The sequence below is a fragment of the Pleurodeles waltl genome, chromosome 5 (genome assembly GCF_031143425.1).
Source record: "Pleurodeles waltl isolate 20211129_DDA chromosome 5, aPleWal1.hap1.20221129, whole genome shotgun sequence".
NCBI classification, from domain to species: domain Eukaryota; kingdom Metazoa; phylum Chordata; class Amphibia; order Caudata; family Salamandridae; genus Pleurodeles; species Pleurodeles waltl.
Window position 1 is genome coordinate 1,829,777,607 of NC_090444.1, and position 24,288 is coordinate 1,829,801,894.

The window sequence follows — 24,288 nt, forward strand, 5'->3', positions numbered from 1 at the left end:
CAATTTTACTGTGAACGTTGGTACCTATGTCAAACCAACAAGGAGCAGGCCAGATGATGAAGCATGCCACCTAAAGGTGGGTGAGGGCTCTTGCTCCTAATAAGCAAATGCCTCAGGTGTCTGTTCCTCCTCTACTTGGTAATGGGAAGTATCTACCATGGAACAGTGTACTCATATGTTTTTGAAGGTTAAGAACACACAGACCTCCAAACTACAGTGCTTTTTTTTAACAAACAAACAACTGGACAACCAAACATTTTTTTTTTTTTTTTAATGGAACACTACCACTAATGGCATAATTTCATTTTTTTGCAGTCTTGCCACAGACAACTTCAGCTGTCTGTCACAGAGAGCGGTGTATACAATACTACAATGGGCTTGGGTCATCTCCTTGCTCATGCCTGGATGGCCTTCTTGTGCATCTCAGTTGCCTGCTTCTAATCCAATGCATTTTCTCTATATTCTTGTGTTTGTGCCACTCCAAGTGTTTCTTATTTACTCTCACTTTTGACTGGCTGAGTGATACTCTTTCAATACTGACATCATGGAACTATTTTCCTTTCTTTTTTTGCCACATTCCATTTCCTATTTTAGCTCTCTGTTGGAGGCCATGTTCAGCTCCTTCCTGTGCTCTGTGCACTTAGAGCAGCTTTGCTATCTTTACCTACTACTCCGAACGTTCCCAGCCCTGTCTCTCCCTTCTGTATACTGCATTGACTGCACCCTCCTCTGCCTCTCTTTTCCCTTCCCCACTCGAGGATGACCTTGAGCACCCCGCAGATCTCCTTGAAGATGAGGCTGGAGATGCACTGGACTCCTCTAGGATGTGGCAGACACCAGATGGCTGGCTTGGTGATGACGTGGATGTTGTCCTACACTACTGTCATATGTTTGCTGGCATTTATTTTCACAGTATTCTCTTGCTCCCCCATAGTCCCTTCCATTTCCATTTCCATGCCATAACACAACAGCCATCTTGAAGAATAGAAACAGTGTCCTTCTTTCAGATGGCCACCACATTGCTTGATGAAATGTAGCAGCCTTCTTGAAAGTATGAAAACCTTACTTTTCATACTTTTGAGATGGCTGCTATGTCACACCACATTGCATCCACAATGTACTAGCCATCTCGATCTTTAAGAAACAGACTTTCAATAAGTCTAATTGTCACATTAGGCAGTGAATCCCTAATGCTGTTTTTGTAAAACGAAACAAGTACCAAATCTAATCCCATTTATCATTCAAAGTCTTTAACATTGGTGAAGAACGTATAATGTCTACAAAATACACCTTTCAACAAGATGTGGAAGACAGTTTCAGATTTGAATTTACAAACATGTTAAACATTGGGTTTCTGGCAAAAACAATCATAAGACTACAAGAACTAATGGGGGCGTGGCTAAATTGGCAACCGGAGCAGGCACAATGTAGCAAAGCTCCAAACACTGAGCCAGCCTGACACTATCCTGACGGCTCCTGGGCTCTGCAGTGGGTGCCGGAGTGCCCAGGACTCTCACAAGTGGGTCAGTCTTGCTGCAGCACCACTGAATGCACTCCCGCCTGCAACACAGCTGCCTGTGAGCTGCAGTTCATCTGGGCCCGAAGTGTCAGTATCTCCTGCTCGAGCCACCCATACTGTGTGGGACTGGCGTGGGGAGCATATGCTGCTAGTCACACTTTGATGACGTCCTTGACTTGTGACTGGGCCTATAGTGGAGTGCCCCCCAAATTAAGGAACACGGGCTGTATTCTGTGCAAGGTTGGGCAGAGGGGGGCCACCCTGCAGGCAGAGGCTGTAACCAAGGGCCTCCTGAAGTACGCTCTATGCTGCATGTGCCAGAGCGCTGTTGGCTCAGGGGCTTCTCTAACCTCCACACCACAGCCCGTTAACAAGGCGGAAGGGGGTTTGGGAGGCTGCCCGGCTCATGGGGAATCAACAGTTTATTGCGCCTGGCTTACAGTGCCCATAATAGGAACTGCTAGGGGTGACCTCTGCAAGACTTCATCTGCTGGTGTAGAGGGCTTTCGCACTGCCTGAGGAAAACCATGGCCTCAGACATTGGCCCAAATGCACGCTGGACTGTGAGCACAGCCCTGGCAGGCACTGTGCCTATTGTGTCCCATTAGAAAAATTCAGTCTCAGGCTACCTGATACAGGTGATGTGTGGGCTCCAGGCAGAGGCTACCGGGGACACGCTAAAGTGCAGAGTGTGACTGTTTAGAGGGGAACTTGAGGAGTCCACCTATAGACCTCTCTCCAACCCTGCAATGATCAGTGACATAGCAATGGCACCCCATGATGGAGAACTGGTAGAGAGCACAGGCCAGCGGCATCCGCAGAGGACGATTAGAACCTGGGTATAGCGCCTGGGTCCCCCCTTTTGGCCCGGCTCCAGCAGCCTCCTTTCTACATGCTTGTACCTATGCAAAAATGGTGAAACTGCAACTCGCAAGAGTGACAGGGAGGTGCTCTTGCCTGCATTTCCCCTATTCCCCCCCCACCCCTACAACACACACACACCCACCACAGGGCCGTGGCTAGATGCCATCCTGCCGGCTCCACAACAGCAAGGTGAGAGCTTTGATGAACTCTTGAGGGCCATTAAGGATGTGAAAACTGCCCTGGAACCTAAGCTGGACACAGTGGTGGTTCATGTGGACCTACTCAGGGCCGACCAAGCTAAGCTCAGAGACAGGTTGGAGGCAAATTAATCTACATTAGCTGGGAAGCATCCGTCACTAGTGGAGATGCAGTCCCATATTAAAGCGCTCCAATCAGAAGTTTCTCATTTGCGAGACAGGGTCGAGAATGCAGAAGGCTGGTCGTGCTGGAACAACATTCGACTAGTGGGCCTCCTGGAGGAGGCTGAGGAACCCAACAAGTAACTGCTTCTTGAGGACTGACTCCTGCAGACATCGCTGTGTGAAGAAAGCTGAGGGACTGTAGGGTCCCGGGCAGAGGCTGTCTGACTCTGGGGGCACCACTCCGGGGCATGAACGAGCCCTTGCAACAGAGGACATCCCAGCAGAGCTGCGATCAGTACCTGTCTCACCCTGATGAAAGTGGAGCAATTGATGTGACCACTGATACAGTATGAGGCCTGTTGGTGCCCAATCTGCCAGGGTGTTGGAGCAAAGAGTTCTGCCCCCCCCCCCCCCCTTGCCCTGAGGGAGGGAGGGTATATGTACTCATAAATGGGCTTCGGCTCCATGCACCGCTATTTTGTTACTGAGGCTCATCCTGAATCCAGAAGTAACACACTATTTAAAACCTAGTTTTGGTTTGTAATTGGTTGCAGGTTAGTTGTGGCCCTGACCACGGAGTGGGAGTTGGGGATCCTGAGTTGAGGTTAGGTTCACTAGAGCAGCAGCACATAATTCTACATTTCAACAGTGGGAAGCAGCTGGATCGGAAGGGGAGGACTGACATATGGGACTGGTAAGGGGTGGCTTGGGAACACATCACCATGGCAACTCACCTGCACATGCAACTGTCTACATATAATGTTATTACTTGCAATGGCTAGGGGATGACGACCCCTAGGCGGAGTCACCTGATATATTCCTACCTCAAGTGCAGGCAAGTCAACATTGTGTACTTGCAGGAAGGAAACACACGACCACAACGGAAGCTCCGTAAACTACAGAGGTCAAATAATTGGCACTACCAATTCGGACTACGCAAGGGGATCATCATCTGGGTGGCTCTGGGGGTACAACTACAAATGGACCACACGATGGGGGCCCTAATGGCAGATATGAGATGAGCAGGGGGTCTTGGACTGAGCCCTACTGGCAATTTATGAACTAACACTAACCAGCAGCAGTTTTTAATCTAATGGTACCTAATATATTGTGTTTCGGAGTTTAATGTTGTGCACGGCATCACTTTAGACAGGGGCTTCCCTCCTCTACAGGGAATGCTAGCAATAAGGACGGCAAACGCCCCGCAAGACTGGCTCACACATGGGCAAATGCATGACAACTGACAATCTATGCATCTAGACACAAAGAAATACTAATTTGTCTCCCTACTCCACCAACTACCGTCCAGAATAGATCTTTTCCTCTGCAACTTTCACATGGCACCCAAGGTGGAGACCTCTGAATACCTCAGCTGTGCACCTTTCAACCACAATCCTCTCTAACTGACACTGCAACGGGGCAGACGGATGGCATCGGTACCCACCTGGTAACTGCATACTCTGGCACTGAAGGGCAGAGTTTTTAGCGGCACTGTGGGAACACATGTCACTACTTCACTGAAAATGAGGGAACTGCCACCAACACGGGCATCGAATAGGATGTCTTTAAGGTGGTTACACAGGGCTTGATCATTAAACTTCATGGGGGTAAAACACACTGTGGACTAGAATTGTTGAGCTTGAATGAGATATATGGATGGCAGAGGTAGAGGTGAGGACAGACGCAGGGAACAAAGAGACCCCCCCCCTCCTATGTGGAACATGTGGCATGGCAACACGTAGAGAGAGAAGACTGGGCGAGGACTGGGGTGGCTCCTGAAGTAAGAGACACCGAGGACTCACATGAGTGCTATCAGGTCCCGACGTGGTGGGTGCTGAATACGCAGCCCGAAGTTAATTAAGCCTTTTTTCAATTATTACACCTCACTATACAGAGCGGAGGAAGATCAGACAGGTTCCACCCCACAGGAATTCCTAGATGGCGTACCTGTCCCACACCATGACCATTTACCGTAGCACACATTTGAGGGGGCCCTGCCTGTGGACAGGATCTGACTCACAATTGGTCAATTAACACATAACAAGCCCCACATCGAGATAGATGGATTCCCAGTGGAATTCTGTTCAGCATAGTGTGTGACCCTAACGCCAAAACAACACAAAATGTTCCTATGGCTGAGAGATAAGGGAGCCCTCCCAGTATCTCTGCGAGAAGCATTGATCGTGGTTCTGCCAAAACCAGGCAAAAACACACTGAAGTTGCGATCGTACAGACCGCTTTCACTCCTCAACTCGGACTACAAGGTGCTGGGGAAGGTTACTGCAAATAGATTACTACCATGACTCTCCACATTGGTTCACCAAGAACAGAATGGTTTCATCCCTGGGAGAAACACATTCCTAAATCTAAGACGCCTCTTCCGATTGATGGAAGAAAATCTGCAGGTAACCCAAACTCTTACAGCTCTTTCTCTAGACATCAAGGCGGCATATGACACTGTGAGGGGTTTGGGGGGGGGGCGCTACTGGATGGAAGTAATGAATAGAATGGGACGGGGCACAGAGATAATGCAGTGGATATTGCTACTCTACACTCTCCTAGTGGCCCAGCTGTGAATGGACGGTGAGCTCACCGTCACATTTGCAGTTCACAGGGATAGAAGACGGGGGTGCCCAATATCGCCGATCATCTTTGCACTGGCTGTGGAGTCCCTTGAGTGCCTTTTTCGCCTGTGGAGCCCACAGTGGAGGGTTCCAAGAGGCACCTCCTGGGAGATCATCTCACTGTACACAGATGACACATTATTGTACCTCAGAGGGATGTGGGCAGGGACATTCTGAGAGTGATGTACAAGTTACTTACCTTCGGTAACAAAATATCTGGTAGAGACATATTCTAGTTGCAGATTCCTTACCTTAGAATTTCCCACAGGCATCAGACTGGATCAGGAGATTTTTCTTCGAGCAATACCCTTGCGCGCCGGCAGGTGGCGTCGGTCGACTCTGCTGGCGTCGTTGGCGTTGTGGTCGCCGTGATGATGTCGGGAGTAGTATATAGATGCCGCCCTTGCGCAGTGACATCAGTGTCTTTTAATGACTTTCCACGCCAAAGCGCAGAGCCACTAAGAACACTGAGATTGGTGCACCAGAGCTAAGGACCTGAAAGGGGGAATCCCTGTCCCTAGACATCAGTTTTTTAAGTGGGGAGGATGGGTGGGCGGTAAGGAATCTGCAACTAGAATATGTCTCTACCAGATATTTAGTTACAGAAGGTAAGTAACTTGTACATCTGATAGAGACTTCTAGTTGCAGATTTCTTACCTTAGAATAGATACCCAACCAATGCCATCCTCAGTGGTGGGCTACGAACCAAGATCATACTAGGAAGTCCTGCAGGACTGAACGACCAAAGTAGCCATCCCGACGGACCTGACTGTCCAGGCAGTAGTTGTAAGGAAATGCCTCCTTGGCATAGTTACCCTTTAACATTTGCCTTTGCTGATGCTAAGTTATGATTTGAAAGTGTGCTGGGACCCTGCTAACCAGGCCCCAGCACCAGTGTTCTTTCCCTAAACTGTACCTTTGTCTCCACAACTGGCACAACCCTGGCACTCAGGTAAGTCCCTTGTAACTGGTACCCCTGATACCAAGGGCCCTGATGCCAGGGAAGGTCTCTAAGGGCTGCAGCATGTCTTATGCCACCCTGGGGACCCCTCACTCAGCACATGCACACTGCCTCACAGCTTGTGTGTGCTGGTGGGGAGAAAATGACTACGTCGCCATGCCAACCTCACATTGCCTGTGGCATAGGTAAGTCACCCCTCTAGCAGGCCTTACAGCCCTAAGGCAGGGTGCACTATACCCCAGGTGAGGGCATATGTACATGAGCACTATGCCCCTACAGTGTCTAACCCCCATCTTGGGTTTGGAGGATTCCCCCAATAGGATTAGGGATGTGCCCCCCTCCCCACTGGGAGGAAGCACAAAGAGGGTGTAGCCACCCTCAAGGACAGTAGCCATTGGCTACTGCCCTCCCAGACCTAAACACACCCCTAAATTCAGTATTTAGGGCCTCACCAGATCCCAGGAAATCAGAATCCTGCAACCTGAAGAAACAAGAAGGACTGCTGACCTACAAGCCCGCAGAGAAGGAGGAAGACGACAACTGCTTTGGCCCCAGCCCTACCTGCCTGTCTCCAACTTCGAAAACCTGCTCCAGCGATGCATCCAACAGGGACCAGCGACCTCTGAAGCCTCAGAGGACCTCCCTGGACTAAAGGACCAAGAAACTCCAGTGAACAGCGGCCCAGTTCAAAACCAGCTACTTCTTTGCAACAAAGAAGCAACTTTCAAAGACTGCACGTTTCCCGACGGAAGTGTGAGACTTCACACTCTGCACCCGACGCCTTCGGCTCGAGATACAGAGAACAAACACCTCAGGGAGGACACCCCGGCGACTGCGAGCCTGTGAGTAACCAGAGACGACCCCCCTGAGCCACCACAGCGACGCCTGCAGAGAGAATCCAGAGGCTCCCCCTGACCGCAACTGCCTTTAACAAGGGACCTGACGCCTGGAACCAACACTGCACACAGCCCCCAGGAGCTGAAGGAACCGAACTTCAGGTGTCCCGAGAAGCCCCCGTGCCTGCCTGCGCCGCCAGAGTAACCCCCGGGTCCCTCCATTGTTTCCTACCTGAAACCCCGACGCCTGCTTTGCACACTGCATCCGGCCGCTCCTGTGCCTCTGAGGGTGTGTTTTGTGTGCCTACTTGTGTCCCCCCCAGTGCTCTACAAACCCCCCCTGGTCTGCCCCCCGAGGACACAGGTACTTACCTGCTGGCAGACTGGAACCGGAGCTCCCCTCTTTCTCCATAGGCGCCTATGTGTTTTGGGCACCTCTTTGACCTCTGCGCCTGACCGGCCCTGAGTTGCTGGTGTGGTAACTTTGGGGTTGCCTTGAACCCTCAACGGTGGGCTGCCTATGCCCCAGAACTGAGACTTGTAAGTGTTTTACTTACCTCCTAATCTAACCTTCACTTACCTCCATGAACTGTTGATTTTTGCAGTGTGTCCACTTTGAAAATAGCTTATTGCCATTTTTACAAAGACTGTACATGATATTGCTTTCATTCAAAGTTCCTAAAGTATCTATGTGAAGTACCTTACATTAAAGTGTTAAATGTAAATCTTGAACCTGTGGTTCTTAAAATAAACTAAGAAAATATATTTTTCAATATAAAAACCGATTGGCCTGGAGTAAGTCTTCAAGTGTGTGTTCCTCATTTATTGCCTGTGTGTGTATAACAAATGCTTAACACTACCCTCTGATAAGCCTACTACTCGAACACACTACCACAAAATAGAGCATTAGAATTTGCTACTTTTGCCACTATCTTAACTCTAAGGGGAACCCTTGGACTCTGTGCACACTATTTCTTACTTTGAAATAGTATATACAGAGCCAACTTTCTACAGTAGTGCTTAGCAAACGTGTGCAGGGACGCCCACGTAGCTGCCTGGCAGATATCCAGGACAGGAACTCCGCGTGCTAATGCAGTGGAAGCAGCAGTTGCTCTGGTGGAATGAGCACGTAAGCCTTGAGGAGGTTGCTTCTTGGCCAAAGCGTAGTACATTTTGATGCAAAGAAGCACCCATCTAGAGATGGTACGCTTTTGCACCGCCTTCCCTTTTTTCGCACCCACATACCCAACGAAGAGTTGATCGTTCACCCAGAAATCTCTAGTACGATTGAGGTAGAACGCCAACGCTCTTTTTGGGTCCAGACGGTGGAGTCTCTCCTCCTCCTTGGAAGGATGTGGGGGGGTGTAGAAATTAGGCAGAGTGATGGACTGGCCTACAAGAAAGGGTGTAATCACCTTAGGAAGGAAGGAAGCCCTAGTGTGCAACACTACTTTGTCAGGGTGCACAGACAAGTATGGAGGTTTAGAGGAAAGGGTCTGATGCTCACTCTCCCTGCGAGCAGAGGTGATAGCAACCAGAAAGACAGTTTTGAAGGTGAGGAGCCGCAAGGGACAATTATGCATTGGCTCAAAGGGGGTACACATCAAATAAGTAAGTACAAAACTAAGATCCCACTAAGGCATGATAAATGGAGTAGGAGGAAATAAAAGGGTGAGCCCTTTTAGGAATCTACTCACAATAGGAGATTTAAATAGTGAGGGCTGATCAGGAAGCCTAAGAAATGCCAAAATGGCAGATAAATACCCTTTAAGGGTGCCCAAAGCATAGCCCTGCTGGGCCAAAGAAAGAATTAATAGAAGAACCTCGGATAGAGGGGCAGAGAGGGGATCAACAGATTTGTTGGTACACCATGCCACAAATTTATTCCAACGACAGACGTATACAGTTTTGGTTGATGGACACCTGGCTGCTAAGATAACATTGCAGACTTCGAGTGGAAGGGCAAAACCAGTCAACTGTCGCTGCTCAATCTCCACACATGAAGTCGGAGGTTGGACAGGTTCGGGTGAAGAACCGTCCCCTGGTGCTGCGACAGAAGATCCGCCAGAAGGGGCAGTCTGAGTGAAGGATCGATGGACATGCTAAATAGCTCTGGATACCAGACCCTAAGTGCCCAGTCCGGAGCCACCAAGATGACTTGGGCCCGGTTATTCCTGATTTTCTTGAGAACTCTGGGCAGAAGAGGTATAGGCGTAAAGGAGGCCGAAGTTCCACTCAAGACGAAAAGCGTCTCCGACCGAGTGCAGCCTTGGAAACGCATTAAACAGCTGACATTGCGCGTTCTCTGCAGAGGCGAACAGATCTAACCAAGGCTCTCCCCACTGCTGAAAGAGACCTTGCACCACCTTCGGATGGAGACGCCAGTCGTGATCGGCTGTGCATCGACGGCTGAGTTTGTCTGCTCTGGCGTTGAGGAAACCCCCCCAGATGTTGAACCATCAGGGTAATGCTCTGATGTTCCAGCCATTTCCAGAGATGTAGTGCCTCCCGATAAAGGGTCCAGGACCCTACTCTGCCGTTGCAGTACCACATGGCGGTAGTATTGTCCGTGAACACCTGCACCACCTTCCCTTGGAGAAAGGGAAGGAATGCTTTCAACACAAGCCTGATCGCCCAGAGCTCCAGCAGATTGATACAGAGCCCAGACTCTGCTGGAGACCAGAGTCCTCTGATCCCCGCCTCTCTCATGTGGCCACCCCAACCCACAAGTGATGCACTATAGAGAGATCTTGGTTGGGGAAGGGAGAGGGATCTGCCATGGACCCAAAGCGGATTTGAAAGCCAACACTGCAGGTCTTTCGCAGTCCCCTCTGAGATCTGGACCAGGTCGGAGAGATTCCCCTGATGCTGTGCCCACTGGAACTTCAGGTCCCACTGCAGAGCCCGCATACGCCATCTGGCATGTGTTACTAGCAGGATGCAGGAGGACATGAGGCCCAGCAGCCTCAGTCAGTCTCACTGAAACCCAAGACAGAGGTCGAAAGATCGGAATCATAGCCTGAATGTCTTGGACTCGCTTTTCAGGAGGATAAGCCCGAAATTGCACTGTGTCAAGAACCGCTCCAACGAAAGGGAGCGACTGAGAGGGGGTCAGATGCGACTTCGGCACGTTTATAGTGAACCCCAGCATGCGCAGGAGGTTCGCCGTTGTCTGAAGGTGGGAGACAACGTTCAGGGGACAGTCCGCCTTCAACAGTCAGTCGTCGAGGTAAGGGAAGACTGAGACCCCTAACCTGCGCAGATGAGCTGCAACCACCACCATCACTTTTGTGAACACCCGAGGGGCGCTGGCAAGGCCGAAGGCGAGCACGGAAAACTTAAAGTGCTCGTGACCTACCACGAATTGTAGGTAACATCTGTGGGCAGGCAGGATGGGGATGTGGAAATAAGCGTCCTGTACGCTCAACGCTACCATCCAGTCTCCTGGGTCTAAGGCAGACAGAACTTGAGCAAGGGTGAGCATTTTGAATTTCTCCTTCTTGAGGAAGTAGTTTAGGCCCCGAAGGTCTAGGATAGGATGCAAGCCCTTGTCTTTTTTTGGCATCAGAAAGTAGCGGGAATAAAAACCACGACCTACTTCTGGCACAGGGACCTTTTCTATAGCTCCTTTGGCCAAGAGGGCTGCGATTTCCTGGCGGAGAAGTGCCAAATGATCCTCTGGAAGGTGATTGAAGGATGGTGGCATGGTTGGTGGAGCACATTTGAAATGGAGCGAGTAGCCCTTTTGAACGATCTGCAAAACCCACCTGTCCATGGTGATATTTTCCCAATGGGGCAGGTGATGGCGAATCCTGCCACCAACTGGACGGGAGTGAGGGGACGGACTAGGAGGGTCTGGAGGCTGCAGTGGGGGGCAGAGGTGGACTGGGCAGACCGCTGGTTCCCTGTCCCACGGCCACGCAGGATTCCACGTCCCTGGACACGCAGAGGCTGACCAGCATGCGCGGCATGGTGGCTGGGTGTAGGACGCGACAGGGAGCCCATTCCATGGCCACGAAAGGGGCAAAAAGCGGACTGTGGTTGGCGAGGGGCAAAGGAAAGACCGAGGGACCGAGCCGTAGCCAGGAATCCTTGAATCTCTCCAAGGCGAGTCAGGTTTGTCTCCATAGAGACGGGAGCCATCAAAGGGCATGTCCACGAGTAACTGTTGGACATCCCCAGAAAAACCAAAATTACGTAACCAGGCGTGGCGTCGTAAGGCCACCGTCGTAGCAACCGATCTTCCCAGAGAGTCTGTTGTGTCCAGCCCACAACGGATTGTGAACTTTGCCACATCACTCCCATCGGTCACAACTTGGGAGACGATAGCACGGGCCTCCTCCGGTATCTGCGGCAGGACTTGTGCAACCGTATCCCACAAAGAGTGGGTATAGTGGCCCAAAAGGCATGTGGTGTTGACAGACCACAGCGTGAGACTGGAGGAAGAAAACAACTTCTTGCCAAACTGTTCCAGTCTTTTGGATTCCCTATACGGGGGTGCGGAAGGGAATGCGCCTGAGAAAGAGGAAACCTGGATAACAAGACTCTCAGGTGTAGGGTGTTGGGAAAGGAATTTAGGGTAATTCGGAGTGGGCCGATGGCGGCGTGCGATAGTCCTATTCACAGGAGCCCCTGTGTTGGGTTTGGACCAGGTACCAAAAAGGACATCGGTGAGGGCTTCATTAAATGGTAAAAGGGGTTCTGAAGTAGAAGCCCCAGGCTGAAGCACCTCCGTCAGGAGATTAGACTTGACCTCAACAGTGGGAAGCTGGAGACCAAGGACCTCAGCTGCCCTACTGACCACCATACTATAAGTTGCTCCCTCCGCCGTAGCCATGGTAGGAGGAGACAGCATGCCAGCGTCTGGAAAAGTATCCAGACCAAGACCAGTGGCTTTGCCAGATTCCTGAGCCCAGTCCTTAGAAGGGTCTTCCTGGTATTCATAAGGGTCCAGGGACCCCTCCAATCCCTCCCCATGTTCGTACCCATAAGAAAAAAGGTCCCAATCCGACCTGGGGCGAAAAGGCCCTATTGAAGTCGAAGGCAGCGGTGGTCTACGCCGGTACGACTGAGTCGTCGGGGATAAGAATTGGGTTGATGTCGATAGTGGGCACTACCGACGTCGGGAGCGACGACAATCGACCCATTGCCAGGGAAGGTCTCAAAGGTGCAACCGGCACCGGTGTGGATCCGGAGGTGACCTCGGCGGCCGGAGCCGAAGCCGCAGAACCCAAAGGTCCCTCAGCCGAACCCTTTGGGCCCGAAGGCACCGTATCGGGGTCGGACCGCCCAAAGATGAGATGCATGGCCGCATAAAACTAAGTTGGGCGGGGGTCGCTCTGGCTCCGGGAAACTCAAGGAAGCGCGAAGCTGACCCAGACGCAGGCACCGAGGACGGAGGGCGAAGTCAGAGAGCGATGGGATTTCTTCGACTTCTTCTTACCTTGACCTGAGGATTTTGAAGAAGACAAGTGGTGATGACTCCGCGACCGATCTCGAGACCTTCCTCTCGAGCGAGACTGGGACCTACGCGGAGTCGAGTGCCGGGCCGCCATAAGCTTTAGGTACCGCTCCCTCAAAGCCTTCTGGTGCATGGCCTGGCACTCGGAGCACAACTTCGGGTCGTGGTCGCGCTCGAGACACCACAAACAAAACCGATAAGGATCTGTCACCGACATCATACGATGACAGTCCTCGCATGGCTTGAACCCGGTCTTCAGGACGTCCTCGACGCACCAAAGTTTCACAGAAAAACTCGACAAAACTGTTGAATTCGGCTAAAAAATAGCCAAGGTCGCTCTCTCCGGATCAGCGTATGGTGTGGAAAGAAAAGAACTGACGTCACTGCGCGATGGCGGCGTCTATATACTACTCCCGACGTCATAACAGCGACCACGATGCCCGCGGAGTCAACTGACGCAACCTGCCGACGCGCGTGGGTATTGCTCGAAGAAAAATCTCAGGATCCAGTCTGATGCCTGGGGGAAATTCTAAGGTAAGGTCTGCAACTAGAAGTCTCTATCAGATAGAGGCACTAGACTTTGGAAGACCCTCAAGGCCTATGGCTAAACAGGGCAAAATCCAGCCTATTCCCCATGCGGTCTCTCACTCAAAGGAAAGGAAAGGAAAGAACTACCTACCTTGGCGAAGGCCTGGCATACGAGCAAGTTCTGGTATCTGGTTGTGAACATATAACATTCAGATAGCGACCTCATGCATGGGAACTTGGTGGTAGTTGTAGTGAGTATGCACAACTCTTTGGTGTTCTGAAATTCCCTGCTGCTGTCAACAATGTGTAGGGTGGCGATAGCTAAGATGCTGGTGCTGCCTAGATTACTGTATTATTTTGCAGCTTCCCCCAGCTAGTCCTTCGTGGCACTTCATGGAAATGGACGCTATTGTTTCTGATTTAGTTTGGGGGTCCGGCCGAAAGAGTGGCGCTGCACAAAATATATGCCCCCATGGAGCAAGGCAAGCACGGTGAACCAAATTATGAGCTATACTATGCGACAGTCCAGCTGCAGTGGCCGATGCACTGGCTTTCAGACACTCGCAGCCCTGGGCAGGCGGTCGTGAAGAGGGGGCAGGGGGAATACATGATTATAGGCTGGTTGATGGATACTTGGGCAGCTCCACTGCGCCTTGGCTGGTTGCCCACAACTACCAAGTGCTACTGGCACAGATATGTTCAGCTTAAGCACTGCCCTACTTACTGAACTTACTGATATGTGTACAGCCGACTCTCGGTGGAATGATTTCACACCATAATGTCGGACCATGGAGGGACACTGGCCTTACTGCGATGAGAGACCTTTATGTTCATAAAACCCTTCTCACCTTCCGAGAACTTTAGAAACAATATCCTTGTGGGGGGGCAATTCCTGTCCTACTGTGTGTTTTTGGCTGCTAGAGGGCACCTCTGCCAACCCAAGTGCCTGGAATCCGACCCCGCTGGGCCTCTGCACACCCTGCTCATTCATGGGACTGCCGAATGAGTAATTATGGTGTTGTACAGGGCACTATTAGAGACCTGCATCGTTGATTTACTACGCTTAGAAACAAACGTGCAACTGTAATGGACCAGGCCCTCACAGACAGGCATAGGACCATAGTGCTCGAGCAGGTGTGCATTGTCTAGAAACCCTTGGCTGAAGTCAACACAATTTAACTGCCTGCACCAGACTTAATTAACACCCATGCGCATCCACTGCATGTTTCCGACTGCAGCCCCTGGGCGCCCCTGCATATAGTATGGTCTTGCCCCATTACTGGATGCTTCTGGAGGATAGTAGTGGATACACTGTTGGACCTTATGGAACGGACATTACCTGCTGACCCTTTGCGGTGCATACTGAGGATCTCCATGCACACGTGCAAGATTAAGTATTACTAGAAATGTATAGGTCTAGCATATATGTTGGCAAAACTCTGCATTGCCATGGCCTGGAAGTCTACAGAAGCTTCACCCATGCAATAATGGCTGCAGGACCTGCTTAAGTGGGCGACGAAGGAAGTCTTGATGTGGCACTCATTGCCGAGACAGCAGGGGAATCTTCTGCAATGGGACGCCTGGGACACATACTAGGAGAAGCTGGTGGCCAAGACAGACGATAGGCCTCCATGAGAAAAACTATAATCACCCGGTTTCACAAACTGACTATATCACAGGGTTCCCTCAGCCCCCCAAATATAACACATAAGGGTCGTATATCCCATGATTCTTGCTGCCCTTTGCTCCCCCCCGCCTGACCCGTTAGATCCTTGCCCCTGAAGACATCCTCAAACTGGCCATAACATCTTACCCCTCCCAAATCTATCCAACCCCTCATTAACTGCAGTATCGTCGCTAGCACTCCACAAGCTGTCAGGCTGCCTCCACTGAAACATGGTTTGAAAATGTACACCCCGGTTGGGCGTGTCTTTCTTTTTTGCACCCTCTCACCACATGAGGTTCTAGAGAACAGATGCTGGTGGACTCTGCCATGAAGCAGGATAACAAGAGTGGCACAGGGCATGTAACATGCAGCGTGACTATGTAGTGTTGCTATGATGGTGTCAAAGACATACATGTCACTTCCAGGTCATTTAATGGTAGTGTCCTCCGGTTTTCTGGCCCCTATGCGCTCTTTGTCCATCTCATTTGTATTGTTTATCAGCGTAAAATGTGGTGTAAAGGTCCAATGATTAGGCGCCTCTCCAGGGCACGTGGTGACACATCAGGACATCTACACAAAAGAACACCAAAGAGTAGGTGGAACACTTAGTTCTGCTTAGTCATCAGTTTACTCTCTTGCTGTGGTCATTCAGGTTTCCTAGGAATTTACTGTCCACAGTGTGTGCCACGCAGTAAATACCTGCCTGTAGAAATCATGACAAAGGAGCTCACTCTGAAAAGCTCTGCCAATGTTTTTACTGCCTTAAAAAACGCACGGTTGTGACATGAAGTGGAAATAGTGAATGAATTTAATGATATCAGTATTGAAATGAATGTGTTACTTTAACTATATTTTCAAAGATTCCAAGCCCAAAATGTCAGTAGAACCAGGGCATCCAGGACTCACAACCTCTGACCACAGGCTACTTAAAGACACTCCACCTCTATAGAGGGCTGTGCTTCATGCTACTGTCAGGCTCCTGACCCGCCAATCAACAACTACTACACTTGATATTCCTTCCAGCAATACCCGAACGATTCTAGTGGTGAAGAAAGAAGGAGGAGCATAGGTGGCAGGTACACGTGTTTTGTAAAGCAAAGACTATGAACTGGTCTTTCTCTGGAGCCAACATCACTGAATGGAACTCGTGTCCCAATACCTGAAGGACCAACTCATGAGTGTGTAGATGAAGGGAATAATTTAAGATTTCCGAGAGGTCCTAACAACTACCATGCAATTAAGATATTCAGGTTTACAGGACTACGAGTCAGGCAGCTTAGATGGCATTTGCTTTACAGGTCTGTCAAGTCACCAAGTCCGCCACTTGTCACATGATGTCAACTCTCTTCACCCGGTCACCTGGTGACAAGTCGGTATCACACAATGAACAGGAGGTGTGCAGGGGACCCCTCCGTACAGAAGGCTTCCAGCTTGTTTGTGGAGGCTCATCACCTCTATTAAAAACCTTACAGGGTTTTAAACTTCCCCAGGAAGCGGGAGGGGTTCAAAAGCCTGTACTTATGTATGTTGGGGAGGGAGAAGACACTACTCAAGCCCCGTCGCCTCCAGGCCCAAACCCCTCTCTCACAGGGATAAAGGTTGTTGTGGATGGCAGGTCTGCCTTTGCATTATCTCATGGTTGTCCATACCTGTTCATTACCATGATGTGCTTTTCCTTTTGTGACTTGCGAGTTCAGCAGTGAACACAGTGCTCCACCCCAGATGAATGTAGTGGTATAAGCTGTAAGCCACCCAAACTCTGTACATCCAGGCACACAAAAGAAGTCTGTGCAGAACAGTGTATTGGACTTGTTAATGTTGGCTTCAGGCAAATTCCTCCAGCCAGGTAAGGAAAGGACTTCCATGTTCCTGAGAGCACAGCACTCAGCCAAAATCTCACTCGCTTTCGGCTATTAGTTAAGTAGGATTATGGAAGGTCAACACATCCAGCAGGGTACACTTGATGAGGCAGGTGGTGTTTGTATGGCAGCACAACCAGTGTTAGGACAAGGCAAACACTTCATGTCCCCTTCCATGAACCAGCCCTGAAGGCTGAGGGTCGAGTATGCGGCTCTCTAATGTATCATGCTTAAGTCACTGCATAAGAGTTAAACATAGATCGATCTTTATCACATACCTCATTTGCTGTGTTATTAGTACCAACAATCCTGATGAATGATGCAGGTTTTCTGTCAAAAGTGACTGTCTGCCAAGATCTACAAAAAAAAAGGCATAGAGAGATTCAGAACTACCAAGAAAGGGTGATAAATGGAAAAAACATAACCACCGTTTTGTGACCACAAGAAGAAAAAGCACCACTTCTAACATTTAACACGGATTCATATTTGAAAAGAGAAAAGGTATTACCTGAAATCACGTTTAAACTATTACCTCAGTTTCTGTGAATGTTTCATATTCAGAAATCATATTCTCTCTTTTGGTTACAATTAAATGTGACCTGCCCATCACCTGTCTGGACAAACAATTTTGTTCTGCTGTGATGATAAAAATAGAGAAACTGTACCATCCAGAGTCCATTTCTTTTTTAATCAGCCATAAAGAGGGACCATGTCCCCAGCAGATCCAACGCATTTACAAAAGTTCCAAATTAACTCAGACTTGGATGTGGAAAGGATAGTTATTCAAGATTAAGGGTCCTATTTAAAGGAAGATATACCAAAGAAATAACATCAGGCTCACTTACCAAGAAACCCAAGAATTCTGGAAACACATTTGAAATAAAATGCCGTAAATACCAAGGATTGAAAAGAGAAGAGCCGTACTCCAGTCAAAGGCCTCTTCAGCCCCAGCAGTGCCCAGAAAGCAACAGAAGAAGATGGAGCACCCTGCAAGATTCTATCCAGGAAACTGCTATGGGTCCTGGGTGATCTGCTCCAACAGAGGACTAGCTGCTTCTTCCTGGAGACCATGCACCCCAACCTGCTGGTCGTAGAGGAAGAGGCCTACAGGTCACACCTAACGGCTGTAAATTGCATCTACAGGTCTCGCTTTTGCAAAGCGTTTGCAGACTAGCAGAGGTAAAGGAATACTGTTCTGGTGACGTCCTGGTGATGGGGAAGAGTGTCAGCAGAGTGAGGGAAATGGCACTTACAGCACAACCTCTTGTTCCTGATGGAATACAGAACTCACTTTCAGTAAAACTCCAGGATCCAATGGTGGTGCTGGTGTGCCTGGATAGATACTCAAATTTGGGGGTCTTGGAGAGAGAGACCTCCAACTCCCACGGCTTGCAAGATGACATGACGACCATCGAAATGAAATCTTAGTAAAATAAAGAAGCAGTTCCTCTAACTGCTTCCAAAGAGCCGCAGCTCCTTCTATTGGGAGAACCAGTTACTTCTGACCCTTTCCAAAGACACTGACCCAGCGCTGCTGCTACTGACTGTCCCAATGAATAAAACAAGGTCCTTTCTCCGAGGCGGCGGGTAGAGATGCACTGTGACTGGCTACCTCTGCTGAGATGTGAGGGGAGCGGGTGGGAGGGAAAAGGAGACTCCCAATAGATGAAGGGATTCTGCTACTATCCAACTGTTACTCACTGCTGCATTGTGAAATGTCATGTCATGATACTGTGTTTTATTTGCATTAAAAAGTTTTTGTTTTTTTAAAGAAATAAGGTTCTGTCAATCAGATTTCATTATCTATAAATCACAGTATGTGAATCAGATTAATGTTGTAAGCAAGTTGTAATGTTGCAATGCGGGCAACTTATTGTTCATGCGCTGGACACTTACACTAAGGGATCGGACTGTCAAGGACAACGCCATCAACTGTGAAGCGCCTAACAGAGTTTGGACACGAGGGTTGGGGATTAAGTTCACCTTGCTCGAGATCTCATACATTCTGAACAACCCATCTACAAGCCACCACGGCTAGGGAGGCCCTAGTGCGTGGTAAGCACCAGATCTTACCAGGAGTGGTGGGTCTGTCTGGGCTGCACCCAGATAAGGAAGGGGTCAGGCTGTCTATCAATGAGGACCACCATCAGAGCCGAAGCCCTGCGGGCCTGTCTGGGCTGCAGCCAGCTAAGATACGAGTCAGGGGGTCTGTGAATGAGGACCACCATCAGAGCCGAAGCCCTGCGGGCCTGTCTGGCTAGATACGAGCCAGGGGGTCTGTAAATGAGGACCACCATTAGAGCCAAAAGCCCTGCTAGCCTGTCTGGGCTGCACCAAGCTAAGATACGAGTCAGGGGGTCTGTGAATGAGGACCACCATCAGAGCCGAAGCCCTGCGGGCCTGTCTGGGCTGCACCAAGCTAAGATACGAGCAAGGGGGTCTGTGAATGAGGACCACCATCAGAGCCGAAGCGCTGCGGGCCTGTCTGGGCTGCAGCCAGCTAAGATACGAGCCAGGGGGTCTGTGAATGAGTACCACCATCAGAGCCAAAGCCCTGCGGGCCTGTCTGGGCTGCAGCCAGCTGAGATACGATCCAGGGGGTCTGTGAATGAGGACCACCATCAGTGCCGAAGCCCTGCGGGCCTGTCTGGGCTGCACCAAGCTGAGATACGAGTCAGGGGGTCTGTGAATGAGGACCACCATCAGAGCCAAAAGCCCTGCGGGCGTGTCTGGGCTGCACCCAGCTGAGATACGAGCCAGGGGGTCTGTGAATGAGGACCACCATCACAGCCGAAGCCCTGCGGGTCTGTGAATGAGGACCACAATCAGAGCCGAAGCCCTGCGGGCCTGTCTGGGCTGCACCCAGCTGAGATACGATCCAGGGGGTCTGTGAATGAGGACCACCATCAGTGCCGAAGCCCTGCGGGCCTGTCTGGGCTGCACCAAGCTGAGATACGAGCCAGGGGGTCTGTGAATGAGGACCACCATCAGAGCCAAAGCCCTGCGGGCCTGTCTGGGCTGCAGCCAGCTAAGATACGAGTCAGGGGGTCTGTGAATGAGGACCACCATCAGAGCCAAAAGCCCTGCAGGCCTGTCTGGCTAGATACGAGCCAGGGGGTCTGTGAATGAGGACCATCATCAGAGCCGAAGCCTTGCGGGCCTGTTTAGCTAGATACGAGCCAGGGGGTCTGTGAATGAGGACCATCATCAGAGCCGAAGCCTTGCGGGCCTGTCTGGCTAGATACGAGCCAGGGGGTCTGTGAATGAGGACCACCATCAGAGCCAAAAGCCCTGCGGGCCTGTCGGGCTGCACCAAGCTAAGATACGAGTCAGGGGGTCTGTGAATGAGGACCACCATCAGAGCCGAAGCCCTGCGGGCCTCTCTGGGCTGCACCGAACTAAGATACGAGCCAGGGGGTCTGTGAATGGGGACCACCATCAGAGCCAAAGCCCTGCGGGCCTGTCTGGCTAGATACGAGCCAGGGGGTCTGTGAATGAGGACCACCATCAGAGCCGAAGCCCTGCAGGCGTGTCTGGGCTGCAGCCAGCTAAGATACGAGTCAGGGGGTCTGTGAATGAGGACCACAATCAGAGCCGAAGCCCTGCGGGCCTCTTTGGGCTCCACCCAGCTAAGATACAAGTCAGGGGGTCTGTGAATGAGGACCATCATCATAGCCGAAGGCCTGCGGGCCTGTCTGGCTAGATACGAGCCAGGGGGTCTGTGAATGAGGAATACCATCAGAGCCAAAAGCCCTGCGGGCCTCTCTGGGCTCCACCCAGCTAAGATAAGAGCCAGGGGGTCTGTGAATGAGGACCACCATCAGAGCCGAAGCCCTGCAGGCCTCTCTGGGCTGCACCCAGCTAAGATACGATTCAGGGGGTCTGTGAATGAGGCCCACCATCACAGCCGAAGCCCTGCGGGTCTGTGAATGAGGACCACAATCAGAGCCGAAGCCCTGCGGGCCTGTCTGGGCTGCACCCAGCTAAGATACGAGTCAGGGGGTCTGTGAATGAGGACCACCATCAGAGCCGAAGCCATGCGGGCGTGTCTGGCTAGATATGAGCCAGGGGGTCTGTGAATGAGGACCACCATCACAGCCGAAGACCTGCGGGCCTGTCCGGCTAGATACGAGCCAGGGGGTCTGTGAATGAGGACCACCATCACAGCCGAAGCCCTGCGGGTCTGTGAATGAGGACCACCATCACAGCCGAAGCCCTGCAGGCCTGTCTGGGCTGCACCCAGCTGAGATACGAGCCAGGGGGTCTGTAAATGAGGACCACCATCAGTGCCGAAGCCCTGCGGGCCTGTCTGGGCTGCACCAAGCTGAGATACGAGTCAGGGGGTCTGTGAATGAGGACCACCATCAGAGCCAAAAGCCCTGCGGGCGTGTCTGGGCTGCACCCAGCTGAGATACGAGCCAGGGGGTCTGTGAATGAGGACCACCATCACAGCCGAAGCCCTGCGGGTCTGTGAATGAGGACCACAATCAGAGCCGAAGCCCTGCGGGCCTGTCTGGGCTGCACCCAGCTGAGATACGATCCAGGGGGTCTGTGAATGAGGACCACCATCAGTGCCGAAGCCCTGCGGGCCTGTCTGGGCTGCACCAAGCTGAGATACGAGTCAGGGGGTCTGTGAATGAGGACCACCATCAGAGCCAAAGCCCTGCGGGCCTGTCTGGCTAGATACGAGCCAGGGGGTCTGTGAATGAAGACCATCATCAGAGCCGAAGCCTTGCGGGCCGGTCTGGCTAGATACGAGCCAGGGGGTCTGTGAATGAGGACCACCATCAGAGCCGAAGCCTTGCAGGCCTGTCTGGGCTGCACCCAGCTGAGATACGAGTCAGGGGGTCTGTGAATGAGGACCACCATCAGAGCCAAAAGCCCTGCGGGCCTGTCTGGGCTGCACCCAGCTGAGATACGAGCCAGGGGGTCTGTGAATGAGGACCACCATCAGAGCTGAAGCCCTGCGGGCCTGTCCGGGCTGCACCCAGCTGAGATACGAGCCAGGGGTCTATGAATGAGGACCACCATCAGAGCCGAAGCCCTGCTAAAGCAAGTGCCCACACCAAATCAACAGCGAAGAAACGTCGTAGCAAGGGTGCCATGGCCCCTCATCACAGTCGGACAATAGGAACCCCTATTCTGCTGCTGGAAAGTAAAAACCTTCAATAACTAGGGCGCAGGGGGCCCGTCACAGCTCTGTGACTGTACCTGACACCTACTGATCACTATGTCCCTAAGGAGTCAGTCAACTGAGCGGGACACTGAGTAGAAGGGGGTTAGGTAAAAAGAGGAATCCTCACTATACACACCTTGGTCACGCATGTCAAATGCTTTCTACACACCCCATGTTGGACTAGTATGATGCAGTTGTTGGTTGGCGCATCGGTTGGCATCGGAGAGCACAAGGTTCACTTGGCATGGGATGCCATATATCTTTGCATTCATTTATTTCTTCTTGCAATGCAAATACAATTACTAACATGAATTTGAAAAAAAAGATATGAAGGAACACTGAAAGTGAACTTCCCCAAGAATGGGCACCCTGCAACAGAGGTACCTTACCAGGGAAAGGCTGGCATGGACAGGCTACCTTGGAGCTTCAAGCCACTTCTTAAATTAAGGCAAATACACTTTTTAGAGCAGAGGTTCCTAACCTGCGGTCCGGGGGCCCTTGGGGGTACGCAAAGCCTTCTCACGGGGTCACGACTGCTTAGAAAATTAAATAATATTAACAGATTAGGTTCCCAGCTTTCAGCAATGACTCAGTGGGGTGTCCCCAGACTCCAATAAGGAGTCAGTGGGGGCCCCTGGCTGGACATAATGATAAAATGGGGGTTCTCAGAAGTCAAAAGGTTAAGAACCAATGTTTTAGTGCACATGCCACTTCCACAGAAAGTCCCTGAACACTTTATATCTTCATAAGGAAATTATTTTCAGCGAATTCCTTCATGCATGTGAGGGTTGCTTCATAGATACGAAAATATACATATGTTACAGTACAGTTTTGACATCACTAATGGCCTGTAATAAGAAAGGCAGTACGATGCTAGGCCGCAGTAACTTATGCTAGAGGTCAAAGGTAGTTGCTTGCACCATTCCGTTCCCAAAACATTAGCCCCCGCTTGCTGACGGCATGTACGTCAGCATGGAGTAGGGTGAAACAATAGCAAGAGAAAACCAAAAGATGTGCACATTAGGGGTGAGGGGGCTGTATATGGTGCTATGAACTGCAAAGTGCTTCATTCATAGCCCCAGTTGTGCAGAACTATCCTACCACAGTGCCAGTGAAGCCTCATCCCTGAGAACATGCACAGCCACACAACACACACGTTTTACTCTCAGCCTGTGAATATCAAACATCTTGTAGCGTGCACTGAGTGGTATTGTGCCACTATGGTCTATAATGGATAAATTAACCTCAACAAAGTATGTGTTCAGTACGCTGCCCGTCCTTATAAAGACACTCCTGGCAGTCTCTGTGGGACTCCTTAAAGTCCTGTGACTAGAAACCTCCTGCTTGAGTATAACGGGGATGTTATATCTGTATATATATTATCAGAGAATTAGAAATCTATAGTTTGAGTAACTACTGCGGGATCGAAGATGCAAGCATGTGAGTATCAACAGCAAAGAGTAAACGTGATAACTAGTAATGCCATGGTCGGACCATCATGCATTGCACAGACATGCAGAACTATTGAAGTTTCGCACTATATTAATATTATATTTGTCTAAAACAGAATCTAATGTCCGTACAAACTATAATTACAGGCAAGTTACAACACAACAAGATAATAAATTAGTAAAACCCGAAACTAATATTGCTGCTTAATATAACACTTTTTAATTAAATCCCAATCCATCTTGCAATATTTATTTCAGACACGTAAAATAACCAGCATTAGCAAAGCCAATATGACCCACCTTTAGGACCTATTGTGCTTTCCAGATGCTTTTAGTGAAGCTATGTAGCATCCCCAGTGCTATCCATCATGGCTAAGGAGAAGGGAAACAAGTAGCCTACTGTGCGGCCAGGCGCGTCACTATGAAGGCATGCACACCACACATGCCTACAAAGTGATAATCAGAGTTAGATCAGAGCAACATGGACCACATGGGCGACAAAGCCATTTGGAAGCAGTGAAGCACACAGGCAAGAAAGCAATGCGGAGGGAAGATGCACATGAGGGTAACCACAATGCAGAATGTAGCAGGGAAGAAGCAACTGGGCGAGAGAAAGCAACATGGAGTGTGGAAAGTGGAAGAGAGTAAAAGGAGGGAGACTGCTGGTAAACACATGCACTCTCATGGAGTGCTTAACCAAAAAAGAAAAAGTAGTGCTTGAAAAGTAAGCAATGAAAAGACACAAGAAATGAAGCCATGCTCCAAGGGAAGGACAAACAAAAGAAGAAGAAAACCCGCCCACACTAATGAATAAAAAGCAAACAAGACTGACATTAGAGCCAACCAATGGTAAGCAGTGGACTCTAAGCCCACTGTAAGCTAGCAATAGGGTTTTCACAAACAGAGAGCTTGCGCTTTCTGGTAGGTGAGATCTAAAAAGGTTACTGCTTTGTCTATATCGCAAAATTATAGCTATAAAAA

General features: G+C 50.4%; 1 protein-coding gene across 2 annotated transcripts in view; it reads right to left on the reverse strand.

Moving 5' to 3' along the window:
* The window catches only part of BTBD9 (BTB domain containing 9), a 523,844-nt gene that overhangs the window by 26,395 nt on the left and 473,161 nt on the right, over nt 1–24,288 (reverse strand). For both annotated transcript variants that reach the window (XM_069236325.1, XM_069236324.1), the window contains one exon: nt 16,959–17,037. In XM_069236325.1, coding sequence (XP_069092426.1) covers nt 16,959–17,037 — 79 coding nt within the window. The remainder of the gene's footprint in view (nt 1–16,958; nt 17,038–24,288) is intronic.